The sequence below is a fragment of the Diorhabda carinulata genome, chromosome 6 (genome assembly GCF_026250575.1).
Source record: "Diorhabda carinulata isolate Delta chromosome 6, icDioCari1.1, whole genome shotgun sequence".
NCBI classification, from domain to species: Eukaryota; Metazoa; Arthropoda; class Insecta; order Coleoptera; family Chrysomelidae; genus Diorhabda; species Diorhabda carinulata.
This window is the reverse complement of record NC_079465.1, coordinates 25,484,224-25,506,572: the sequence shown is the minus strand read 5'-3', so window position 1 is coordinate 25,506,572 and position 22,349 is coordinate 25,484,224. Positions and strand designations below refer to the sequence as shown.

The window sequence follows — 22,349 nt, the reverse complement described above, 5'->3', positions numbered from 1 at the left end:
CTGGAGTAAAGTTTCAATTATGATAGGAGTTGGTGAAGCAACACATTTATAAACTTTTGAAGCGAATAAAGGATGGTAATATTATAATACAATCAAAAACTTTTCGTCTGGAAGTGAATGTATCATATGTTCTCGAAAAGAGAGCTTTCACAAAAAAAGTTTTGTGAAAGCTCTGTGTAGTAGACATTAATAAATAAGAAACTTCGCTAAATATTGAATCTGACTCGAATTAACTAAGAGAATACTGATTATCTTTAAATGCTTCTCAGACAGGTCCATGTATATTAAATATTTTGAATACTCAACGGCGACGCTTGGCATACTGATATTACTTGACCGAGCTAATATACAACGTAAACAAACTATAATTATTCGATATAATACAGTGAATATTAAATGTTGCAACTCTGCAAGAGTGCGTTCTGTTTGTTTTCATAACACAAAGGATGTTTGTTTAAAAAAAGATCTCGAACTAATTCGAAAATTGGTTAGTGGCAATCTACGTTTAGTATAGTTAACTCAGAAGTAGATAATTGAATTGAAAATCTGATCTAAATTGGTAAATACAAAATTGAAGCTTTAACTGGAACAAATTCTGTGAGGAATTTGAATCGAGGCTTTGTTAGTAAATCCCCAAACTCCAACTTTTTCTCATAGAATGATGAGTTGGCTATTTTTTCATTATAAAGCTTCTCCCATCGCATTTTTTACACGATATGTGTCTGGAAAAACGAATTACTTATTGAAACTTCGTCGTTGAATGATTGTGGAATATTATTTATTTGTTTCAATAGCAATGATCGTGAAAAACTATCAAAATTTCGTTAATTTGCTTCAATATAACTGATTTTGAATAATTATAACTTCCTTAGTTTGTTTCAATATCACTGACCATAACAATTTGTTCAATTATCATAAATTTCGAATGATTATGGCAATTTCGTTGATAGATTTCGATTAAATAAAAAAAATTTGTTAATTTTGTCCGATTTAACTGAATTCTACTGTTAATATGTTCTGATACAATTAATTTTCGCTAACCACAACAATTTGTTCCAATATAATAGATATCAATTACGTTGATTTGTTCCTTACCACAGATCTCGAATGATTAAGAAAATGTCGTTAATTTGTTCCGATACAATTGATTTTCACTGGTCATAACATTATCATGAATTTCGAATGATTATGGCAATTGAGTTGATTTGTTCCCTTACCACAGATCTCGAATAATTAAGAAAATGTTTATTAATTTGTTCCAATATAACTGACAATCACTGACCATAACAATTTGTTAATTTGTTCCTGTGTCACTTATTTTTACAATTTCGTTAATATGTTCTGATACAATTAATGTTTACTAACCACAACAATTTGTTCCATTATCATAGTTTTCGAATAATTATGGCGATTACGTTGATTTGTTCTCATACCACAGCTCTCGAATGATTAAGAAAATGTCGTTAATTTGTTAACATCTTCGAATTTATGTTTGTGAAAGGTCCTTGAGTCGAAATAACCTGAAAATATTAATGTATAAGACAACTTTTGAATAAGTATTAATTCATTTTCAATTAAACTGATTCTCAAAACAGTATTTGTTTTTATTTCGTCTCGACCTTTGCGCTTGTTAATTAAAAATATTCTCAAAGTCTGTTGCTTTTATCATATTTATTCAAGTTAAAACCTAGTTCAAATATCCCTAAGGGCGAGCGTGTGATGTACATCTTTTATTTTCTTTCTTAAAATTAAATTCGTTTAAATATACAAATTCATTTTCATAGAGCAAAAAAAATAATAGTATTCTGAATGTAACATAAATATGCCATTTATTCAATTACGTAAAAGTTTTCTCAATAACTACAAATTTATTTATCATAATTATTCCCAACAGAATAGAAGCAGGAACATATTATTCAACATAAATTACGGGATGTCGAATTTAATGATATAATTTGAATATTGCCGAGAGCATCTTAGGATACTGAGCAGTTCCACATCTCCAAAGCTACTTTTATATTCTATGATTTATTTATAGAATGATAGATATTGTTAATCCAGTATAAACCTTCGAGTTTTCAGCCTGGATTTCACCATACTTCCGATTATTCTGAATACATTCGTCAGGATTCATAAATCCTGTATAACAACTAAGGTTTCTTCTTCTGAATGTGTCTATTTTTATTTTTCTTCTGTAGGACGAGTGTTTTTTCAACTAAACTAGCTTCATTTCAATCTCTGATATCAATTGCATCTCCATTATCATCCTGACCACCAGTATCATGATTATATTCATCTTTATCTTCATTTCCATCTTCCTGGCTGGAAGCACGTGGTTCCAGATGAATGGATCAACTTCAAACACTTCCAATAGCTTCATCATCACAAACCTCCATGTTCACAAGAAATTATATGCAGTTACTTTTTTGAAGACGACTTCTTAGTGCTTTAGCTGCAAAACTTCAATATTTATAACCAAAGAAGATGGTTCCAGATGAATGGATCAACTTCAAACACTTCCAATAGCTTCATCATCACAAACCTCCATGTTCACAAGAAATTATATGCAGTTACTTTTTTGAAGACGACTTCTTAGTGCTTTAGCTGCAAAACTTCAATATTTATAACCAAAGAAGATGGTTCCAGATGAATGGATCAACTTCAAACACTTCCAATAGCTTCATCATCACAAACCTCCATGTTCACAAGAAATTATAGGCAGTTACTTTTTTGAAGACGACTTCTTAGTGCTTTAGCTGCAAAACTTCAATATTTATAACCAAAGAAGATGGTTCTAGAAGAATGGATCAACTTCAAACACTTCCAATAGCTTCATCATCGCAAACCTCCATGCTCACAAGAAATTATAGGCAGTTACTTTTTTGAAGACGACTTCTTAGTGCTTTAGCTGCAAAGCTTCAATATTTTTAACCAGAGAAGATGGTTCCAGATGAATGGATCAACTTTAAACACGTCCAGTAGCTTTCTGCTAATTTTGAATTTGAATTTGAAAAATTTCTCCAGCAGAGGTGATTTTAATTGGCCTCTGCGCAGTCCCGATTTAACACTTATAGACTTATGTCTTATGGGATTATGACAAATCTAAAGTTTCATCACGAAATGGCAGCCATCACGTATACAGTTGGACGATACAACCAGACCGGTAATTCGTCGTATTGGATATGAATTTTTCATTAAAACGGAATTACCAGCTATTAAGAAAATTAATTAATTACGTATTTTCCATGAGATGAATACAAATAAACCCTGGTTGAATGAAGATCATTTTTCGGTATTCTATATCATAGTTTTTCTAAATTATAGATGAAACTTTCCACTTCTATTAGTAAGAATTTCCATCGTTTCAGCAGTTTCCATATTCGTTTTAACTGTCTTTGTAAAAAAAATGTTTATACACATACGCCAGCTTCTATGGTACAAAAGATTCTTTGACGGAATATCTCGTTCTAAAATGCCGAAAATTTCATAAATGCTCATTGTTACAGCAAGTTTAATTAGAGAACGAGTTCTATTGACTAATATGAAACTGAGATTTTAAGTTTATTAATTTTAACTACAAGAATTTATTTGAATTTGTCAAGGTTACAAAACTTCATTTCAAGTTTTATAGTTGCTTTATTTTAAATTCGTCGTGTCTACTGTTGTTTTTTAGTGCGAGATTTCCACGTGTATTCGATGAAATTTAGTTTATTTGTACATGGAAGTACGAGGACTGTTCGAAATGTTTTCTAGACATTATTTATATGAAACAAAACGTCATACCAAATAATAATGACACAAACAAATTTCGTATCGACGTTAATAAGGACCATCTTGACTCACTTAAAGGCTTTGAACATTTTTTCTCACAACATACTATCTTTTTGTGGAAAACGATAATAATTTATAAAATTATTGTACAAGATTAAAAAAGTTTTATTGTAGCATCTAACATCCAGTGCAGCCACTAAATTTTTCGCGCTTTTATTAAAAAATTCCGGTTTATATTCGAACCACCCTCGTATTGAACTAGAGCAACAATTGTTGAACAAACTTTTACAGGCAATAATATATTCGAACAAGTTAGGTTTTATTCTTTAATTTTCGTTTCAAACTCCATTTCAAAGTTTTTTCGAACGAAAAATGTGGTTTGTAATGAGTAGCTCGATAAGTTCTTTTAAATTGTATAATGGTAATAAAACTCTCAAAATTACTTCTTAAATTTTATCTGAATGTAAAATATGCAGTGTTCTATTTAAAATAGCTCTTTCAGAAACAAGTACATCCTAAAGTGTAATTCAACTTTTAACGAATTAAACTTTATCTTCCAGCAAAATTTTTTGTGATGAAGAATATTTAAAATTCTATAAAACAAGGTAGATAAATACACGATATAATCTATATAACATAGAACTAGTATCTCATATAAAAATGACAAAGTCATAGATATAAATTACTTATTTATTGATACGTATTCTTAGTAATTACATTCTTCCAAAATATTACTTCATTACTTTTAAGAAATTAGAAAAAACAAATGTACTCATAGTGGGTAGATTTGTTAAAGAAACTTTCAGCGTTTTTTCTTCAAAAGCCTGTTTCTGGAAATAATTTTTTGATCATTTTGTCGGAAAATATCCTACACATACTTTAAATACGATAAATACCAGAAGTATTTAGTCTGACCAAGAGATGGCGGTAGTTGCTTAAAAAGTACCATGTATCAGAAAGTTTCATTACCATAGATGAAACGTAGATCCATCACTACAAACTCGAAATAAAAGAAAAGTCAAAACTGAACTGAAAAGAGAGAACCGGTTCCAAATGAGGTTCCAAATGGTCAAGGCGTCAATTTTTTTAATGCGTTTTGGATAATTTTAATTGGAAAAGGTGAAACTATCATGGGCGAATATTATTCGAGCTTATTTGATGTTTAAATTGCTACCTCATGCACCCTATTCGTCAGATTAAGCCCCCTCGGATTATTTTCTGTTCTCAGATTTGAAAAAATGGTTTGGCGGTCAAATTTTTCTAGAAATAAAAAGGTGATGTCAATTTGACGATTTTTTATTCAAAATTTTTCTGTTTTCTTTTGGGGAACATCCTAGTAAGTTTGCTAATGACATTAGGAAACATTTTACTCTTGTAAATAATTAATTTCAGACATGGAAAAAGTTCTACAGTTCTATAAAGAAAAATTACAGACCACTACTCAAGATGGGGCAATTGGTTGGAAAACGCTTTTCTTCATTGTGAGAATTTTTGTCAACTAATAGATTCAATTTCAGAATTATCTGAATAATCTTTCCAATCCCTTATTCGAAAAGACTTGAATTCTCGATTTTTCCTTTTTTTAGACGAGCTGATACCAAATATGGGAATACTCTGTAAGATTGTCATAATTTAAAAACTGGAAGACTAATGAAGGCTATAATCCCTCAAATTTTCAAATTGATATCTCAAAAACAAATGAGACACTGAACTTTACCACACTAATGAATCACCCTGTATGCATTTTTAGATTTAGTTCAGTACCTGCGTGAAAAAATTAGAATGTCTGTTAATTTTAATGTGGATTAATTTCCATGAGAATTTTTTCGACTATTCTCACATTTTTGTGCAAATGATTTGCAAATTTGGATTTTTTTTGCAACGACTGTTTATTTTATGAAATATTTAGTTAATCGATGATTCCGAAGTTTGGTATGAAGATTCTTATAACTTATAACTCGTATTTTAGAAAAAAATAGTTTCTAATTAAGCATGGCTGAACATCAAGATTTTTTTGACATTAATAAGAGTCGTTTCACCTATTCATGAATCGTTAATATTTTCCTCAGAATTAGTTAACGTCCTTATCGATCGGGTTACCTGTACGTCTGAAACTTCTCTAAATATTTTAATTCTAATCCATCCTGAAACGAACAAATGTTTGTTTTATGTTCAAATATTTTATCATGATTTTAATTCAATTTCAGGATCTCGTATTAAAATTATATTTCTTGGAAAAATAACCGTTTCCATTATAGTTCAGAATGGTTTTTATAACAATATAGACTAGTGAATTTTTTTATTAAATTACTGTATAGTCCAGTCACTAACGATGGAAATAGGATGTTTGTATTAACATTTGGAATTAAGCTTGTCTCACCCTCTTCATCAAAAGTTATATATGCACGATATGTGGAATGAGAACCTCCCCTTTGCATATAAACCGGAAAATAGACTTTTCGTGAGCTTAAAATCGCTTTAATGCATAAATTACATATAATATAGTCCACATTAAATATTCCTTTATATTTTACTTTATTTCAGCATTTTGACTTTTAGAAAATCCACCCTTAAAAGACTAATTTTGGAGGAAAAATCAAATTTTTAACTATTTGAAATAACTCAACAGAGTATTTATAAATAATGAATATCATATTTGAAGATTATTAGGTAATCATGACTTAATTATAATGTTTCGTTCCTCATAAAACATCCCTCATTATATTAAAATTGTTAAAATCATATTTTTTGAATAGAGCATTGTCTTGACAAAGCGACAGAAATAGAGCATTGGCTTGATAAAGCGACAGGAATAAAGCATTATATTGATAAAGCGACAAAAATAGAGCATTATATTGATAAAGTGACGGGAATAAAGAATTGTCTTGACAAAGCGACAGAAATAGAGCATTGGCTTGATAAAGCGACAGGAATAAAGCATTATATTGATAAAGCGACAGGAATAAAGCATTGGTTTCATAAAGCGACAGGAATAAAGCATATTCTTGATAAAGCGACAGAAATAAACCATTGTCTTGACAAAGCGACAGAAATAGAGCATTGTCTTGACAAAGCGACAGAAATAGAGCATTGTCTTGGAAAAGCGACAGAAATAGAGCATTGGCTTGATAAAGCGACAGGAATAAAGCATTATATTGATAAAGCGACAAAAATAGAGCATTGTCTTGATAAAGGGACAGGAATAAACCATTGTCTTGACAAAGCGACAGAAATAGAGCATTATATTGATAAAGCGACAAAAATAGAGCATTGTCTTGATAAAGGGACAGGAATAAACCATTGTCTTGACAAAGCGACAGGAATAAAGCATTATATTGATAAAGCGACAGAAATAGAGCATTGGCTTGATAAAGGGACAGGAATAAACCATTGTCTTGACAAAGCGACAGAAATAGAGCATTATATTGATAAAGTGACGGGAATAAAGAATTGTCTTGACAAAGCGACAGAAATAGAGCATTGGCTTGATAAAGCGACAGGAATAAAGCATTATATTGATAAAGCGACAGGAATAAAGCATTGGTTTCAAAAAGCGATAGGAATAAAGCATATTCTTGATAAAGCGACAGAAATAGAGCATTGTCTTGATAAAGCGACAGGAATAAACCATTGTCTTGACAAAGCGACAGAAATAGAGCATTGTCTTGGAAAAGCGACAGAAATAGAGCATTGGCTTGATAAAGCGACAGGAATAAAGCATTATATTGATAAAGCGACAAAAATAGAGCATTGTCTTGATAAAGGGACAGGAATAAATCATTGTCTTGACAAAGCGACAGAAATAGAGCATTATATTGATAAAGCGACAGAAATGAAGCTTTGGCTTCATAAAGCGACAGAAATAAAACATTATTATTATAAAGCGACAGGAATAAGCCATTGTCTTGACAAAGCGACAGAAATAGAGCATTGGCTTGATAAAGCCACAGGAATAAAGCATTATATTGATAAAGCGACAGGAATAAAGCATTGGTTTCATAAAGCGACAGGAATAAAGCATATTCTTGATAAAGCGACAGAAATAGAGCATTGTCTTGATAAAGCGACAGGAATAAACCATTGTCTTGACAAAGCGACAGAAATAGAGCATTGTCTTGGAAAAGCGACAGAAATAAGGCTTTGGCTTCATAAAGCGATAGAAATAAAGCATTATTATTATAAAGCGACAGGAATGAACCATTGTCTTGACAAAGCGACAGAAATAGAGCATTGGCTTGATAAAGCGACAGGAATAAACCATTGTCTTGACAAAGCGACAGAAATAGAGCATTGTCTTGGAAAAGCGACAGAAATAGAGCATTGGCTTGATAAAGCGACAGGAATAAAGCATTATATTGATAAAGCGACAAAAATAGAGCATTGTCTTGATAAAGGGACAGGAATAAATCATTGTCTTGACAAAGCGACAGAAATAGAGCATTATATTGATAAAGCGACAGAAATGAAGCTTTGGCTTCATAAAGCGACAGAAATAAAACATTATTATTATAAAGCGACAGGAATAAGCCATTGTCTTGACAAAGCGACAGAAATAGAGCATTGGCTTGATAAAGCGACAGGAATAAAGCATTATATTGATAAAGCGACAGGAATAAAGCATTGGTTTCATAAAGCGACAGGAATAAAGCATATTCTTGATAAAGCGACAGAAATAGAGCATTGTCTTGATAAAGCGACAGGAATAAACCATTGTCTTGACAAAGCGACAGAAATAGAGCATTGGCTTGATAAAGCGACAGGAATAAAGCATTATATTGATAAAGCGACAGGAATAAAGCATTGGTTTCATAAAGCGACAGGAATAAAGCATATTCTTGACAAAGCGACAGAAATAGAGCATTGTCTTGGAAAAGCGACAGAAATAAGGCTTTGGCTTCATAAAGCGATAGAAATAAAGCATTATTATTATAAAGCGACAGGAATAAACCATTGTCTTGACAAAGCGACAGAAATAGAGCATTGTCTTGGAAAAGCGACAGAAATAAGGCTTTGGCTTCATAAAGCGACAGAAATAAAGCATTATTATTATAAAGCGACAGGAATAAACCATTGTCTTGACAAAGCGACAGAAATAGAGTATTATATTGATAAAGCGACGGGAATAAACCATTGTCTTGACAAAGCGACAGAAATAAAGCATTGGCTTGATAAAGCGACAGGAATAAAGCATTATATTGATAGAGCAACAGGAATAAAGCATTTGAATAGAATCGAGAAGACGATCGAGGTGTATGATGCATTGAGCAAGAAGCTCATAAATAGAATATACGAAATACAAATTTTCAAAGAAACAAAAATAAAAAAGGAATACCACGAGCAACATGGGATGATACTCTAGGTTTAAAATGAAAACATAGGCTAGAAAGAAAAGAAAACTATACTGTACTGGGAATTTTTTATTCATTTACACTTTTTTTTCCAATTTTTCATAGTTAGCGAACCTCAAAGTTCTATTCGCATTCATACATGTTAATTAGAACGAAGTTTTTGCCAGCTAAATTATGAGAGTTTACAAAGTGGGATTGTGGCAAAATTAATCAATAAAGTGTGCTAATTCTAATGTTTATCAGAGCTTTCGTATCCTTATGTATATTGCGGCCGATTTAAATTTCGTTTTCTTTGTTTTAAAAACATTAAATTCGTCGATTCCAAAAATAAATATTGAAATTGATGCTTGATAGAAATATTCAGGTTAATAACAACGAAATTTGAAAATTTGAAAATTATTTCCCAGACGATGAATACGTTAGTATTCGAAAACTCGGAAATATATTGGAGTCAGTACACTTTGGTGTTTAATTTCGCCACAATCCCATTACGAAAACTAGTATTCACACATGTATAATGTGTAATTTTTGAGGTATGTGGGACCTCGAAAGAAACTGTGCTACAAGGCCTAATGAAAAAAAGCGATTGTTGGCAAAAAATGTGTTTTTCTTAGCTAGTCACACGGCTTATTGAGTGATTACTTTATATTCTCATGAAAATATACTGGTAAGTAAACGCTATAACTTTTTTATTGTATCTTCTTTGGTTAGACAATCACTGGTTAAATTATAGGGAAAAACTGGGTAATTTTGTTAGAGCAACACGGTTAATAAAAAGAGATTTATCTTCGTCGAATCTTTGCTATATTCCACTATACCTTTGAAAAAAGTTATAACGAAAGAAGCATCTACTGAAAGCTCTTTTTTTCTTAATTAATTCCAATTATCTCTCTTGTAGCGTAATACTATAGATTGCGACATTTTAGCTTTCTTTTCTTGGAAGTTTTTTTTTAACAGCAGCTTTTATCGAAAATATAAAATTTTCCGAGAAAGTATAATGCAGATTGTCCACGCACTAATACTACTAAAAAGTTGGTATACGGAGATTAATTTTACTTATCTGTTGGTAATAATGTCTCTGACAGATATGTCTTGGATGTCACAATGACAATGTCAATTGTCAATTTTGATTGGAATGAGATTTGTAGGTTATAAGAAATATGGCTCATTAAAGAAAAAATAATCTTTAAATATCGTTTCTTTGTCTTCAGGTAAGATTTTTAATTATGTTGTGTAAAATAGCTTATCAATATCACATATGTAGTGAATCTGTCGTGTAATTATTTTGACTAACTCACAAAATTATTATATATACGCTTTTTGAGTTAGTTTAATGAAAAGCTATTAGCGATGATGAAACTAAAAAGAAAAAAATAATTCTTGGCGTTAGACTCAAATTACTGATGACATTTGTACATTAATTCTGCGTTTTATTCATATACAATCAGTTTCTGAAGTTTATATGGAAGTAGATCAGATAAATCGTTATTCATGGTAAACCAACCAAGGATAATGAAAGAATTTGTCAAATTATTGCATCGGTATCTTAAAAATTTCATAAGAGTTTGGAAATACCATTAAATATAAACATATAAATTATCAACATATTTTAATAAAATAAAAATATTGTTCTTCATCTTATTGTCTTGAAACTAGGATTGTCAATCATATCTGAAAATGATCCTCAAGCAATATTATCCGATTTTTTCTTTATCCTTTGTACGAAAGAAAGTAATTGGAAAATGTCTATAAAGCCGACGTTTTTTTGTTTACGAATAAATTTTTCAGCTCGTAGGTCATGCGCATGTTGTTTTATACAATTTCTCCCTTTATTTCACCCTTTTGTCTATATAAATAAGGAAGATGATTTATAGGGTTTGTCCTCAAAATGTTATTTTAAGTATTTAGAACAAAAATTTTCAAAACAATTAAGAGTATCTACAATGTGTTCTTGGAAAGGTAAATAATTATCCAAACCAATTCTTATTTTTTTGAGTTTTAACCCTGCTTGACAAAAGACAAAGTTCCAGCTCAATTTTATTGAAAATTCATTTTCAAATGGCAAATACGAAAAAAATTGTTTACAATCAACATCTAGACACATATTTTATATTTCGAAAACAGCTGTCAATTATAATTTTTATTATAAAAAAATATATACTTGGTTCCTTAATTCTGGCTTAACGCTTATTACTGATGATCAACTAAAAGTTATAATCTTCAGATTAAACGTTGTCTCCTCTAATCCCCTTCCTATTAATGCGCATTTTCAAATAAATTTTCGTAATTGCTCAAGAGCTGCCTGTACTTGTAGTCCGGGACATTTAGGTTGATATCGGGATTGAAAAATTTTCTTGATAAAGCGACAGGAATAAAGCATTAGCTTCACAAAGCGACAGGAATAAAGCATTGTCTTGATAAAGCGACAGGAATAAAGCATTATCTTGATAAAGCGACAGGAATGAAGCATTGTCTTCTTAAAGCGACAGGAATAAAGCATTGTTTTGAAAAAGCGACAGGAATGAAGCATTGTCTTCTTAAAGCGATAGGAATAAAGCATTGTTTTGAAAAAGCGACAGGAATAAAGCATTGTCTTGATAAAGCGACAGGAATAAAGCATTAGCTTCACAAAGCGACAGGAATAAAGCATTGTCTTGATAAAGCGACAGGAATAAAGCATTATCTTGATAAAGCGACAGGAATAAAGCATTGTCTTCTTAAAGCGACAGGAATAAAGCATTGTCTTGAAAAAGCGACAGGAATAAAGCATTGTCTTGATAAAGCGACAATTATAAAGCATTATCATGATAAAGCGACAGGAATGAAGCATTGTCTTCTTAAAGCGACAGGAATAAAGCATTGACTTGATAAAGCGACAGGAATGAAGCATTGTCTTGATAAAGCGACAGGAATAAAGCATTGACTTGATAAAGCGACAGGAATAAAGCATTGCCTTGATAAAGCGACAGGAATAAAGCATTAGCTTCACAAAGCGACCGGAATAAAGCATTGTCTTGATAAAGCGACAGGAATAAAGCATTATCTTGATAAAGCGACAGGAATAAAGCATTGTCTTGAAAAAGCGACAGGAATAAAGCATTGTCTTGAAAAAGCGACAGGAATAAAGCATTGTCTTGATAAAGCGACAGGAATAAAGCATTATCTTGATAAAGCGACAGGAATAAAGGATTGTCTTGAAAAAGCGACAGAAATAAAGCATTGTCTTGATAAAGCGACAGGAATAAAGCATTATCTTGATAAAGCGACAGGAATAAAGCATTGTCTTGAAAAAGCGACAGGAATAAAGCATTGTCTTGAAAAAGCGACAGGAATAAAGCATTGTCTTGAAAAAGCGACAGGAATAAAGCATTGTCTTGATAAAGCGACAGGAATGAAGCATTATCTTGATAAAGCGACAGGAATAAAGCATTGTCTTGAAAAAGCGACAGGAATAAAGCATTGTCTTGATAAAGCGACAGGAATAAAGCATTGTCTTGAAAAAGCGAAAGGAATAAAGCATTGTCTTGAAAAAGCGACAGGAATAAAGCATTGTCTTGATAAAGCGACAGGAATGAAGCATTATCTTGATAAAGCGACAGGAATAAAGCATTGTCTTGAAAAAGCGACTGGAATAAAGCATTGTCTTGAAAAAGCGACAGGAATAAAGCATTATCTTGATAAAGCGACAGGAATGAAGCATTGTCTTCTTAAAGCGACAGGAATGAAGCATTGTCTTCTTAAAGCGACAGGAATAAAGCATTGTCTTGAAAAAGCGACAGGAATAAAGCATTGACTTGATAAAGCGACAGGAATAAAGCATTGTCTTGATAAAGCGACAGGAATAAAGCATTAGCTTCACAAAGCGACCGGAATAAAGCATTGTCTTGATAAAGCGACAGGAATAAAGCATTATCTTGATAAAGCGACAGGAATAAAGCATTGTCTTGAAAAAGCGACAGGAATAAAGCATTGTCTTGAAAAAGCGACAGGAATAAAGCATTGTCTTGAAAAAGCGACAGGAATAAAGCATTGTCTTGATAAAGCGACAGGAATAAAGCATTATCTTGATAAAGCGACAGGAATAAAGCATTGTCTTGAAAAAGCGACAGAAATAAAGCATTGTCTTGATAAAGCGACAGGAATAAAGCATTATCTTGATAAAGCGAAAGGAATAAAGCATTGTCTTGAAAAAGCGACAGGAATAAAGCATTGTCTTGATAAAGCGACAGGAATGAAGCATTATCTTGATAAAGCGACAGGAATAAAATATTTTCTTGATAAAGCAACAGAAATCAAGCATTGTCTTAATAAAGCGACAGGAATAAAATATTTTCTTGATAAAGCAACAGAAATCAAGGATTGTCTTAATAAAGCGACAGGAATAAAGCATTGTCTTGATAAAGCGACAGGAAAAGTCGCTCGAAAATCGAATTTCGAGGGTTTGTATGCATGCTTAGTCCAATTCTGGAATTTAAATTCACCGGGTGTACACGGGGGTGGTTCTAATGGGTTCCTAATCATATCAATGGTTAAAATGAAGAATATTTAAGTCCAATCTTAAATTTTATCGCGCCATAACTCGCATGTTAAAGACTTCTGTAAGGACATTGAATAAAAATGTAGCTAAGGACAAGTTTTCAGGTAATAACCAAAAATAAGTCCTAGTTTATTCACTTTCTCCGGGAGGAATTTTAAGAGGGTGATATAATAATGTCTCAATAGGGTGCAGATGATGCTGATCCTTGCACTCCACGGACGGTTTATGTTGAGTAATATTTTGATTAAGATCGCAATAGGTCGAAGCGTCAAATTTTTCATGAAAAGTTCATCTTATGAATTGAGATTTTTGTTAATATTTACTGATTGCTAACAATAAAAATTACGCTCTAGCTTCTCGAGCTGATAGGGCAACGACATTTCGACTTTTTATTGCTTTGTAATTTGTTATTAATAAAATGATAATAAATATATAAAGAAGTCATTGACATGATCAAAAAAATAGAACTTCAATAACAAACTACAAATTTTTGGAACAGAGTTAAATGAGTTTTATTTGCTACTTCATGCACCCTATTTGCCAGATTTAGTCCCCTCGGATTTTTTTCTGTGCCAAGACTTGAGAAAATGGCTCGGTGGTCAAAGATTTTCCAACAATGAAAAGGTGATTATTATAAAAAGGGTATCAAACTTATTGAATGAAGCTAAAAAATTTTGTTTATAATTTAAACCACTTTAAATTCATAATTTTCTCTTATACATTTCAATGTAACTGAAAAATTATGTAGTATTGTTGAAATTATTCATGTTATTGATTAATATAATTATGAAAATTGTCAATTTCAATTTAGATTTTTAAGAAGGCTGATCGCAATAAATAAAAAATTACAAAATCGTTAAGATTTTATTTGTTTTTAAACGACGTTTAATTTAAACGATACGTAACATCAAGATTTTATTAATCTTAAAGAAAATCAATGGAAAAGTTATTTAAATAGATTTTCTCAAATCTTTCTATATGTAATTTTTATTAAAAAAAATTGAGCTTGGATAATAATAAATATATTTCAGTATTTCAACTAACCTTTACTCCATCTTTTTATAAAAAAAAACGTTATTAAAAACAAAATTCCAACGTCTTTATCAAATATTTTGGTTTCGGTTTGAGTAGTTTCAAAACTTTTCCGGATATATTTCGAGAAAATGCGCGCGGATTTTCGTCGACGTTGGTAGAAGGCGCGAATGCTACTGAAGTTACCAGTTCCAGTTGCAGATTTTGCAGTTCATGCGCCCAATTGAATTAACGTAGGAGATATTTTTTATGAGAAAAAAGTCAGACAGACGGTTGGAATCATAGCATCACATATATGAAGCTTGATTTTCGTTTCAAAAGAATCCAAAATTAATTAAATATACTTATATCAGACACTTTTTTTATAAGTATGTCGCGTCTCAAGATATTTAGTCTTCATTTAATACCTACAGAGTGAAAGTTGGAGATTACAAATAATATACAGTAACAGCTCCGTACTTATCATTAATTTTAATTTCCAAATTCCAAATGTATATAAAAAAATCATCTCAAATCAAAATTACTGCCGTACGAAACTAATACAAGTTATCTCCAATGCTTAGAGAACCTCGTGCTCCCCTAAAATTTATTCTATATATCTATTTGCCGTTAATCGTTAATTATTCTATCCACCACCAGTTTCAATTGAACCAACTCGGTTTTGCTTCGATGAAAATTCCCGGCCAAACCTCCAAGCCATGAACAAATCTTTCTCCGGGTCTTCTGTAGTCTCGTTCCTTTTCTATCGCCATCAGGCAGGCACACCATGCTTTCATCTGAGAAGAAACGAAGCTCCACAATCTTATTAACGTGTTATCTGGTAAACTGGAATAAATTTGGGGCTAGTATCTGGTGTTTTTGGCTTAAGAATAGCTGCCTTAAGTCTTCTGATTGTATGACTACTCACAGCCACTCATCGCGATTCCTAGAGCTCTTTTTTGACCAATTGCTCAGCGATGTGCTGACAATGGATCAGTCATCCCATTTTCAGATATGCACACACACATATGCAGTTCCCAGCGCATTCCGCACAATCGGAGGACGCAGTATGTGTTATGTCAGGGATGCTGTCCATTGGAGCGTTGGCGGAAGAAAGAAGATCCCTCTATCGGCAGAGAAGATCGACCACACTGAGCTCGAAAGGAAGACGGACTCACTAACTCATCCCGCGGCTAGATATCTGGTTTAACCGGATCCATGGAGAGGTTAATTACTATCTAACCCAAATGATCTTCGGACCTTTACAGGTGGAGATTCCCCGGAGTTTCCAAACTGTGCAGGAGTTAATGAAAGTGCGAAGCACGCTTCGACATGCTTCAAGAAGCTTTCTGTTCCAAGGAGGGTCACGTCTGAAAATATGTTGGAAGCTATGGAACTGAATTGACAGCAACGAGCACGTTCGTAGCTTAAGCGCTGAAAAAACTCAGCGCCGAAGAGAAAAAAAAAAGAAGAAGTAGTGAAATCGTGATAGTGGAATAAAGAGCTAGATAGCTAGATACCTCCAGACGCTGAACGGCTAATCTGACGATACGTAAAAGTATTTTCCTACCTCAGAAAAAAACACACACACATATCTACACACTCACAAGACACGACGGCAGAATCCTTTGTTATTTTTGTTGATTTGACCGTATTTTTTTCTTTTTCAAGTATTTATTTATATATTATTCTGTATATTAGCTGATATGGCAAATATATTTGAGCAGTTGCGGTATTTTATATTACACAGATTAAGTTGAACATAGTCCAAGCACATCCCACGCGTAGCCCACGTGTACCGAAACTTAAATGCCCATAAGTCGATGTTAAAATATTCAAATTGAAGTAACTAATCAATAAGTGAAACCTGAATGGAACTAATACTTCATTAGCTTTTTAATCAAATTAGACATGCAAAGTAACTATTAGAACTTATATTTTATCGTTTGTATCGATAGAAATTACCCCAATATGACATTAAAATGTTTTTTTGAAGAATTTCCTTTTGGATGATCTAACAAATTCATGATAAATAAGGTTATTCTATTATTCTTTTTCAATTATTGTAAATACTCTTTCAACAGCTTCGAGGTAATGCTTGGGATCGAATGTTTACCAGGTCTGTAGTGACTTTTCCTTCAAAACAGACCCAAAGTATCACCGAACCTCCGCCGTGTTTTACAGTCGAAATTACACTTAGATCTGGCAAAAATACTTTTCTCTCAGATCTAAAAACTTCAAATTTTGATTCATCACTCAAAGAAACTTTCATCAACTCTTCATACGTTCAATTTATTACCTCACTGCAACTTCTTTATTCTTTTGAAGCTTTCACTGCCACCCTTACAAAAAGGCCAGGCAGATCCTTGGATTCATTATCTAACCGTTTATCTTTAGCGGCTGCGTTTTTTCGAGGCCGCCCTGAATGTTTTCCATCGTCAAATCTCCTGGTGGATTTATATTTTTCCGCGTTGTAGTTCGAGTTAATTGGATACAGTTCAAAAGATGGAAAGAACGTTGCTTAGTACAGTTATTTTTGGCATCATCCTCGTATATAATTGAGAGATGAGTACAAAATCTTGATGATTGAAAAAAGCGGAAAGCAGGTATGAAATTAGTATAAGAAACATTTCAGAAACGGCTATTTTCATTGAATCAATTTCATTTCATTTTCGTTAATAATCTTTTACAATCTTGAGATTTTCTTCTCCGATTTTTCTAATTATATCTTAGCTTTATCATGTTTTTATGTTTTTTTCTCGTTCTACGTTTTAATTTCACTGAGTACTTCATTTTTTGAGCTTAATACTCCATTTATATATTCTATAAAACCAGATATTTTTTATAACTTTCAATTTTTAAAATAAAAAACTAAAATTTCATTATTTATCTTATATTACTATTCAAAATTATCTTTTACAATGAACGAAATCTATTGTTATTCCGTATCAGTATTGGGAGTTGCACCAGTAACTTCATATTCGATTCCACAATGGTTACTTCCTCGTAAAACTCTAATCAATCCTTCATCTCCGAATTTTCTACCCCAGGAGTTGGCTACTAACCAGTAAGGTGTGTCATTTATTTCGCCCCATCCTATAATTTTGACAGCAGCACGTCCCACCAAATCCCAAGAAACATGTTCATATATTCCTAAAATAAACATATCTCCACACATATACAGGGTATTTTAAAATGTATTTGAAAAAATTGTTAATTACAGAAATTTTTGAATACTTTCATTTTTTTCATATTGTTGATTTGATCCTTGAACAATGATAAATAAAGGATAATAATCCTTATAAAAACATACTAAAATATATTAATTAATGTATTGGTGTTTCATAAGAGCGCAAGATTTCAATGTTGAATAAATTTTCTGTGAGAAATATTTTTTGATTTAGAAAATGTACATTTCGGATTTATATATACGGCTTTGTTGACTTTAGATAACCCCACAGCTAGAAGTCTAAAAGCGTTAAATCGCAAGATCGCGGAGGCCAATTCTAGTCACCAAATCGAGAAATTAACGACCAGGAACCAACTCTTGCAAGATCGTCGATGTTTGACATATGGCATCATCCTGCTGAAACCACATGTCATCAAGATCAATAGCCTCTAAATGATCTGCAAGAAATTGTGTTATCTTAGCACGACAACGTTCATTATTTATCGTTACTGGATTATATTTTTTGTTTTTGAAGAAAATCCGTCCAATGATTGCTCCAGACCATAATGCATCACCACTGAAAATTGTTTTGTTTACAAAATCACGTTGCTCAAGGATCCAATTGGTGAATTCTCCTCGCTGTTCATGGTCCACAAACTTGTCGATGATACAGTTGAATTTTGTAGGCTGGCTGTAAATCTTTGAGTAGAATTTGCTAAAAAGTGTCTGTCGAAATGTCCAGTACCAGTACCAATCCAACAAGTACTTTTCAATTTTTTAATTATTGTTTCCACTGTAGATAAATTAGTCATTATTTCCACCATTTTGATAATAATTTTTGACAATCAGGACCCTATTGTCAACTTTCAATCTGTCACGTAATAATTATGTGACATTACGACTGTCAAACGTGGCGCGCAATTTAAATCTTGCGCTCTCATTTCATAGAAGTTTATTTGTTAATAGTTTTTTGTATAATTACCTTCCTGGTATATATAAAAATCTTTATATATATCCATAGAAGCAACAACGGGTCCGAAGTTCATTATGTCCATCTGAATCTGTTGTACAGATTGTAGGACTCGGTAAGCGTCAATACCATGTCTTGCGTCCTCTTCCAAAGTTTTGTTGTATCCATTTACACATTTCTTGATGCAAGGTAACTGTTTGTCTATGGTTGAATTGAATGGCTTACATCCCTATAATTTGTTAATACTAAATTTATGAAAATCTGAAAGTGCAATTAAGACTAAAAATCTCTTTGATGGATCGTTTTGACCAACACATTCAAGAGGTTATCGTTATCTTTAGATAATACACCTTCATCATCAGTTCTACTGATTTATCTTTTCTATTTGTCTTTGGTTTTGATAACACGGTCGAAAGAGCTAAATAAAGTTAATATAAAGAATATTACCAAGTTACTAGATTGATCACCACCAGATGGTATTCCTATGTCCTTCCAATAATCAAATGGTGGAAATATGTAACCCCCGTCGCATCCATTACCACAATCTTGACAACATCTAAGTAATTCTTCTGGTGAAAAAGTGAAATCTACTATATTGTTTGAAGCTATACACAATCTATCACTCATCACTGATACTGCTGCGAATGCCTGTAATGAAAATCCTTCTAGTTTTCGTTTCTGAATATTAATAAATCTCAAAATACTGTCTCTAGTACAGCCCCAGACTAGAGAATCCCTAATAACCAAAAAGAAACCGAGACAAATATATAATGAGACAAAATCAAATAATTTTTTGGTTCTTTAGTTGAAGTAAAAAATCTGTTTATGATTATCTGAGACTAATAAGCAATCCACGCTTTTTTTAATTATACAAATTGTTTGTGTACGTAAATTTTAAATGTTTAACAATATTATGAACGTAATTTTGGTTTATATGAACCTTGTCCTCGTCTCGGTTCAACTTAGTTCATATGGACTTTTTATGACCTTCGGGGTTAATAATCACCACAAAATGGAAGCGACAGACACAAATTTTGGAGTAATCGTGGCCACTGTTCATTCCAAATAAGCCGACAAAAGACGTAAAAGAGTTAGGAAGACTTTATATACAGTGGTGCAAGGAAGATCAATAAATTTATGAGGTTAACACTTACCCAAGATCCTCCGCATTTCTTTTGATCGCGTATACTACCAATCGAACACAAAGGCCATTTTTTCCTAGCATCGAAACTACTCGGTATCACGACAGTTTTATCTAAAAGATATTTTTTAATAATGAAAACATAGTCTTTATCTGAATGATAACCGAGGACATTAGCGAGATTACGAAGCTCATTTTCTGTAAAATTATCATAATTTTTCAAGCTCGCTTTCCAAGTTTTCGCTTTCCTATTAATTTCGTCAACGAAATTTTCATCTATCCAATGTCCATAAGCTTGAGCATAAATTATAACAACAACGAACACCACTCGGAATATCATTTTCCCTGGAAATGAAAAAAAAATCATTCAACGCGTATCGAATATTGGATAGGGGATGGGATAAAAAACAATGTTGGAATCAGGATAGACGGTCTGCAAGTAATAGATTTAACAGCGGCATTCGGTGAACCATTTTCCGGTCGGGTAAAGCTGAATGGGGTAAGAATAAATAACAGGTAAATCTGTATTGATATTGGTGTACGAAACATAAAAAAAAATACTATCTACTCACGTTTTTTCGTATAACAGTTTTACGTAAATTTTTTCACTGTGTAAGCATTGCGGAACATCGTGTTTTTAAACAAATTAAATTATTTCAGGAATTTATTTACAAATCATGAAAAAATCTTGTTGTTTCGATTTAAAAAAAATGTAATATACAGCGTGTTTTCAACGCAACGTAATATTTCGTTTTTTTAAAGTCATCTGCATAAATCGAATTAACATCGATTCATAACCTCAACTATCCGTTTACCGTTGACGTTGACGTTTGCTGTTACTAAATTAAAAACATTGAAATACATTCATAATAGCCGTTTGACGTGCCGTTTGTCCTTGGTGACTTTCAACATAAACGAATTTCCCTTTGCAGCTTTCGTAGCAATAAAAAAGAGCCAATCACATCCGTTAGCGTTTGTCAAGTGATTTTGACATATGATGTTGAAAGCTCTGTTTATTGGTCTCACTTATTTATTTATATTATTACAAACAAAAAAACGGAAACCAGAAGCAGTACTGTCAAAAAATATAACAAAATTTTTAGGTTAATGGCAGGAACGTCAAGTTTTTGATTAGTATGTTGGTTTTTTTAAGAACGTCAAACGTCAAACGTCATCAGCGAACGTCAAGTCAAGTTTATAAATCGGCCTTTAAAGGTGAAGTGCGCGGGTACTTGGAAATAATTTTTATACATTTTGTTTTTCTCTTGGAACATAAAACTACATCATGGATTTCTCTTACTAAAAAACAAATACGTAAATATAAAAGTTTTTTGATGACGTAGCATTAAAAAAAGGAAACAACTTGATTACAATCAGCTGATCTTAAATTATCTATTTTGATCATTTCCTTGGTGAAATTCCAAGGAATAAGTAGATTGAGGCCAAAATAATGGGTGATACGTTGCGTGGAGTAGACAGATTGAGACCACGGATTCGAATTACTTCTTAGCAATGAATGAATAGTTTTAATCGTCGAGAATATTCAAAATTCCAAACCGGTTCAACCCGTGGACCCAGTTTTTTATTCCATGCATTCTTGATAATCTTTCTTTCTCTTCTACTGTGGGATCCTCTTGAACCACCAATATCTAATTCTTGGACGTTACGCAAAATTTTGTAAAAAAAAAGAATCTTAATATAATTTTTTATGTAAGCACGTTTATTGTTAATCTGGGTGAACTGATGATTATAGAAGGTCTTGTCAATAATTATTGTATTGAAGAACGGCCTTGTAACTCTTTTTTTTTCTAAAAATGCGGTATGGAGATGCTTGTGGATAATCTTGAACTTCTGTAGTGACGTGTCTTGGTAGCTGATTCCACGGACTCTGGATCGCTCTCTTCTGTATTGACACGAGCCTCCTCAGGGTATGCTTGGGAACGGAGCTTCAATCGTGCGATTGTTCATAGTGACATTCCTCCAATCGAACAGAAGATTATGGGATTCTAAACTCTATGAACACACTGTATAACTTTAATCGAGAGGTTAACTATGCGATTATTTATCATTTTGTACAATCAGAAACACCTGCTATGATTGTTTAGTTAATAATTATTATTCAAAAATAAAATACTTTATTAATTAGTATGTATACGTTTATTTGTTTACAAATAATTGGAAATACTCAAGTGGAAATTCTGAAGGAACTACATCAACATTTGGAATTGGTAAATAAACAAAATTTCCTTATCTCATTTTTTTTTGTTTCTCATTTAAATAGTCATCGTTGGTCATGCAAAAATTTTATCCCTGGATAAATCCACGGATAGATATGAATCAGGTGATTTCACCACATCTTGTTATTCCTACAGGTGCTTATAGGGGATTCCCTAAGGTCTTCT

General features: G+C 32.3%; 2 protein-coding genes across 3 annotated transcripts in view; both read right to left on the bottom strand.

Annotated features, from left to right (window-relative positions):
- LOC130895940 (adipokinetic hormone/corazonin-related peptide receptor variant I-like) overlaps positions 1 to 14,866 on the bottom strand; it is a 61,010-nt gene extending 46,144 nt beyond the window's left edge. For both annotated transcript variants that reach the window (XM_057803598.1, XM_057803599.1), the window contains exon 1: positions 14,701 to 14,866. The gene's annotated coding sequence lies outside the window, so the exon portion shown is untranslated. The remainder of the gene's footprint in view (positions 1 to 14,700) is intronic.
- Positions 14,867 to 17,544: 2,678 nt separating this feature from the next.
- On the bottom strand, positions 17,545 to 20,743 carry LOC130895938 (cathepsin B-like). Its single transcript, XM_057803597.1, has 5 exons — positions 20,520 to 20,743; positions 19,961 to 20,292; positions 19,254 to 19,454; positions 18,819 to 19,035; positions 17,545 to 17,820 (listed from the first exon to the last, which is right to left on the bottom strand). The coding sequence occupies exons 2-5, from the start codon at positions 20,285 to 20,287 to the stop codon at positions 17,606 to 17,608; spliced, it is 960 nt and encodes a 319-aa protein (XP_057659580.1). The 5' UTR covers positions 20,288 to 20,292; positions 20,520 to 20,743; the 3' UTR covers positions 17,545 to 17,605.
- Positions 20,744 to 22,349: the final 1,606 nt, after the last annotated feature.

Coding starts and splice junctions, on each gene's coding strand:
- LOC130895938 (XM_057803597.1), bottom strand. CDS start 20,287: ATGATATTCCGAGTGGTGTTCGTTGTTGTTATAATTTATGCTCAAGCT. Junction 19,455..19,960: donor AGAAATGCGGAGGATCTTGG/GTAAGTGTTAAC, acceptor TTTTCATTACAG/GCATTCGCAGCAGTATCAGT. Junction 17,821..18,818: donor TTTTTATATATACCAGGAAG/GTAATTATACAA, acceptor TGTTTATTTTAG/GAATATATGAACATGTTTCT.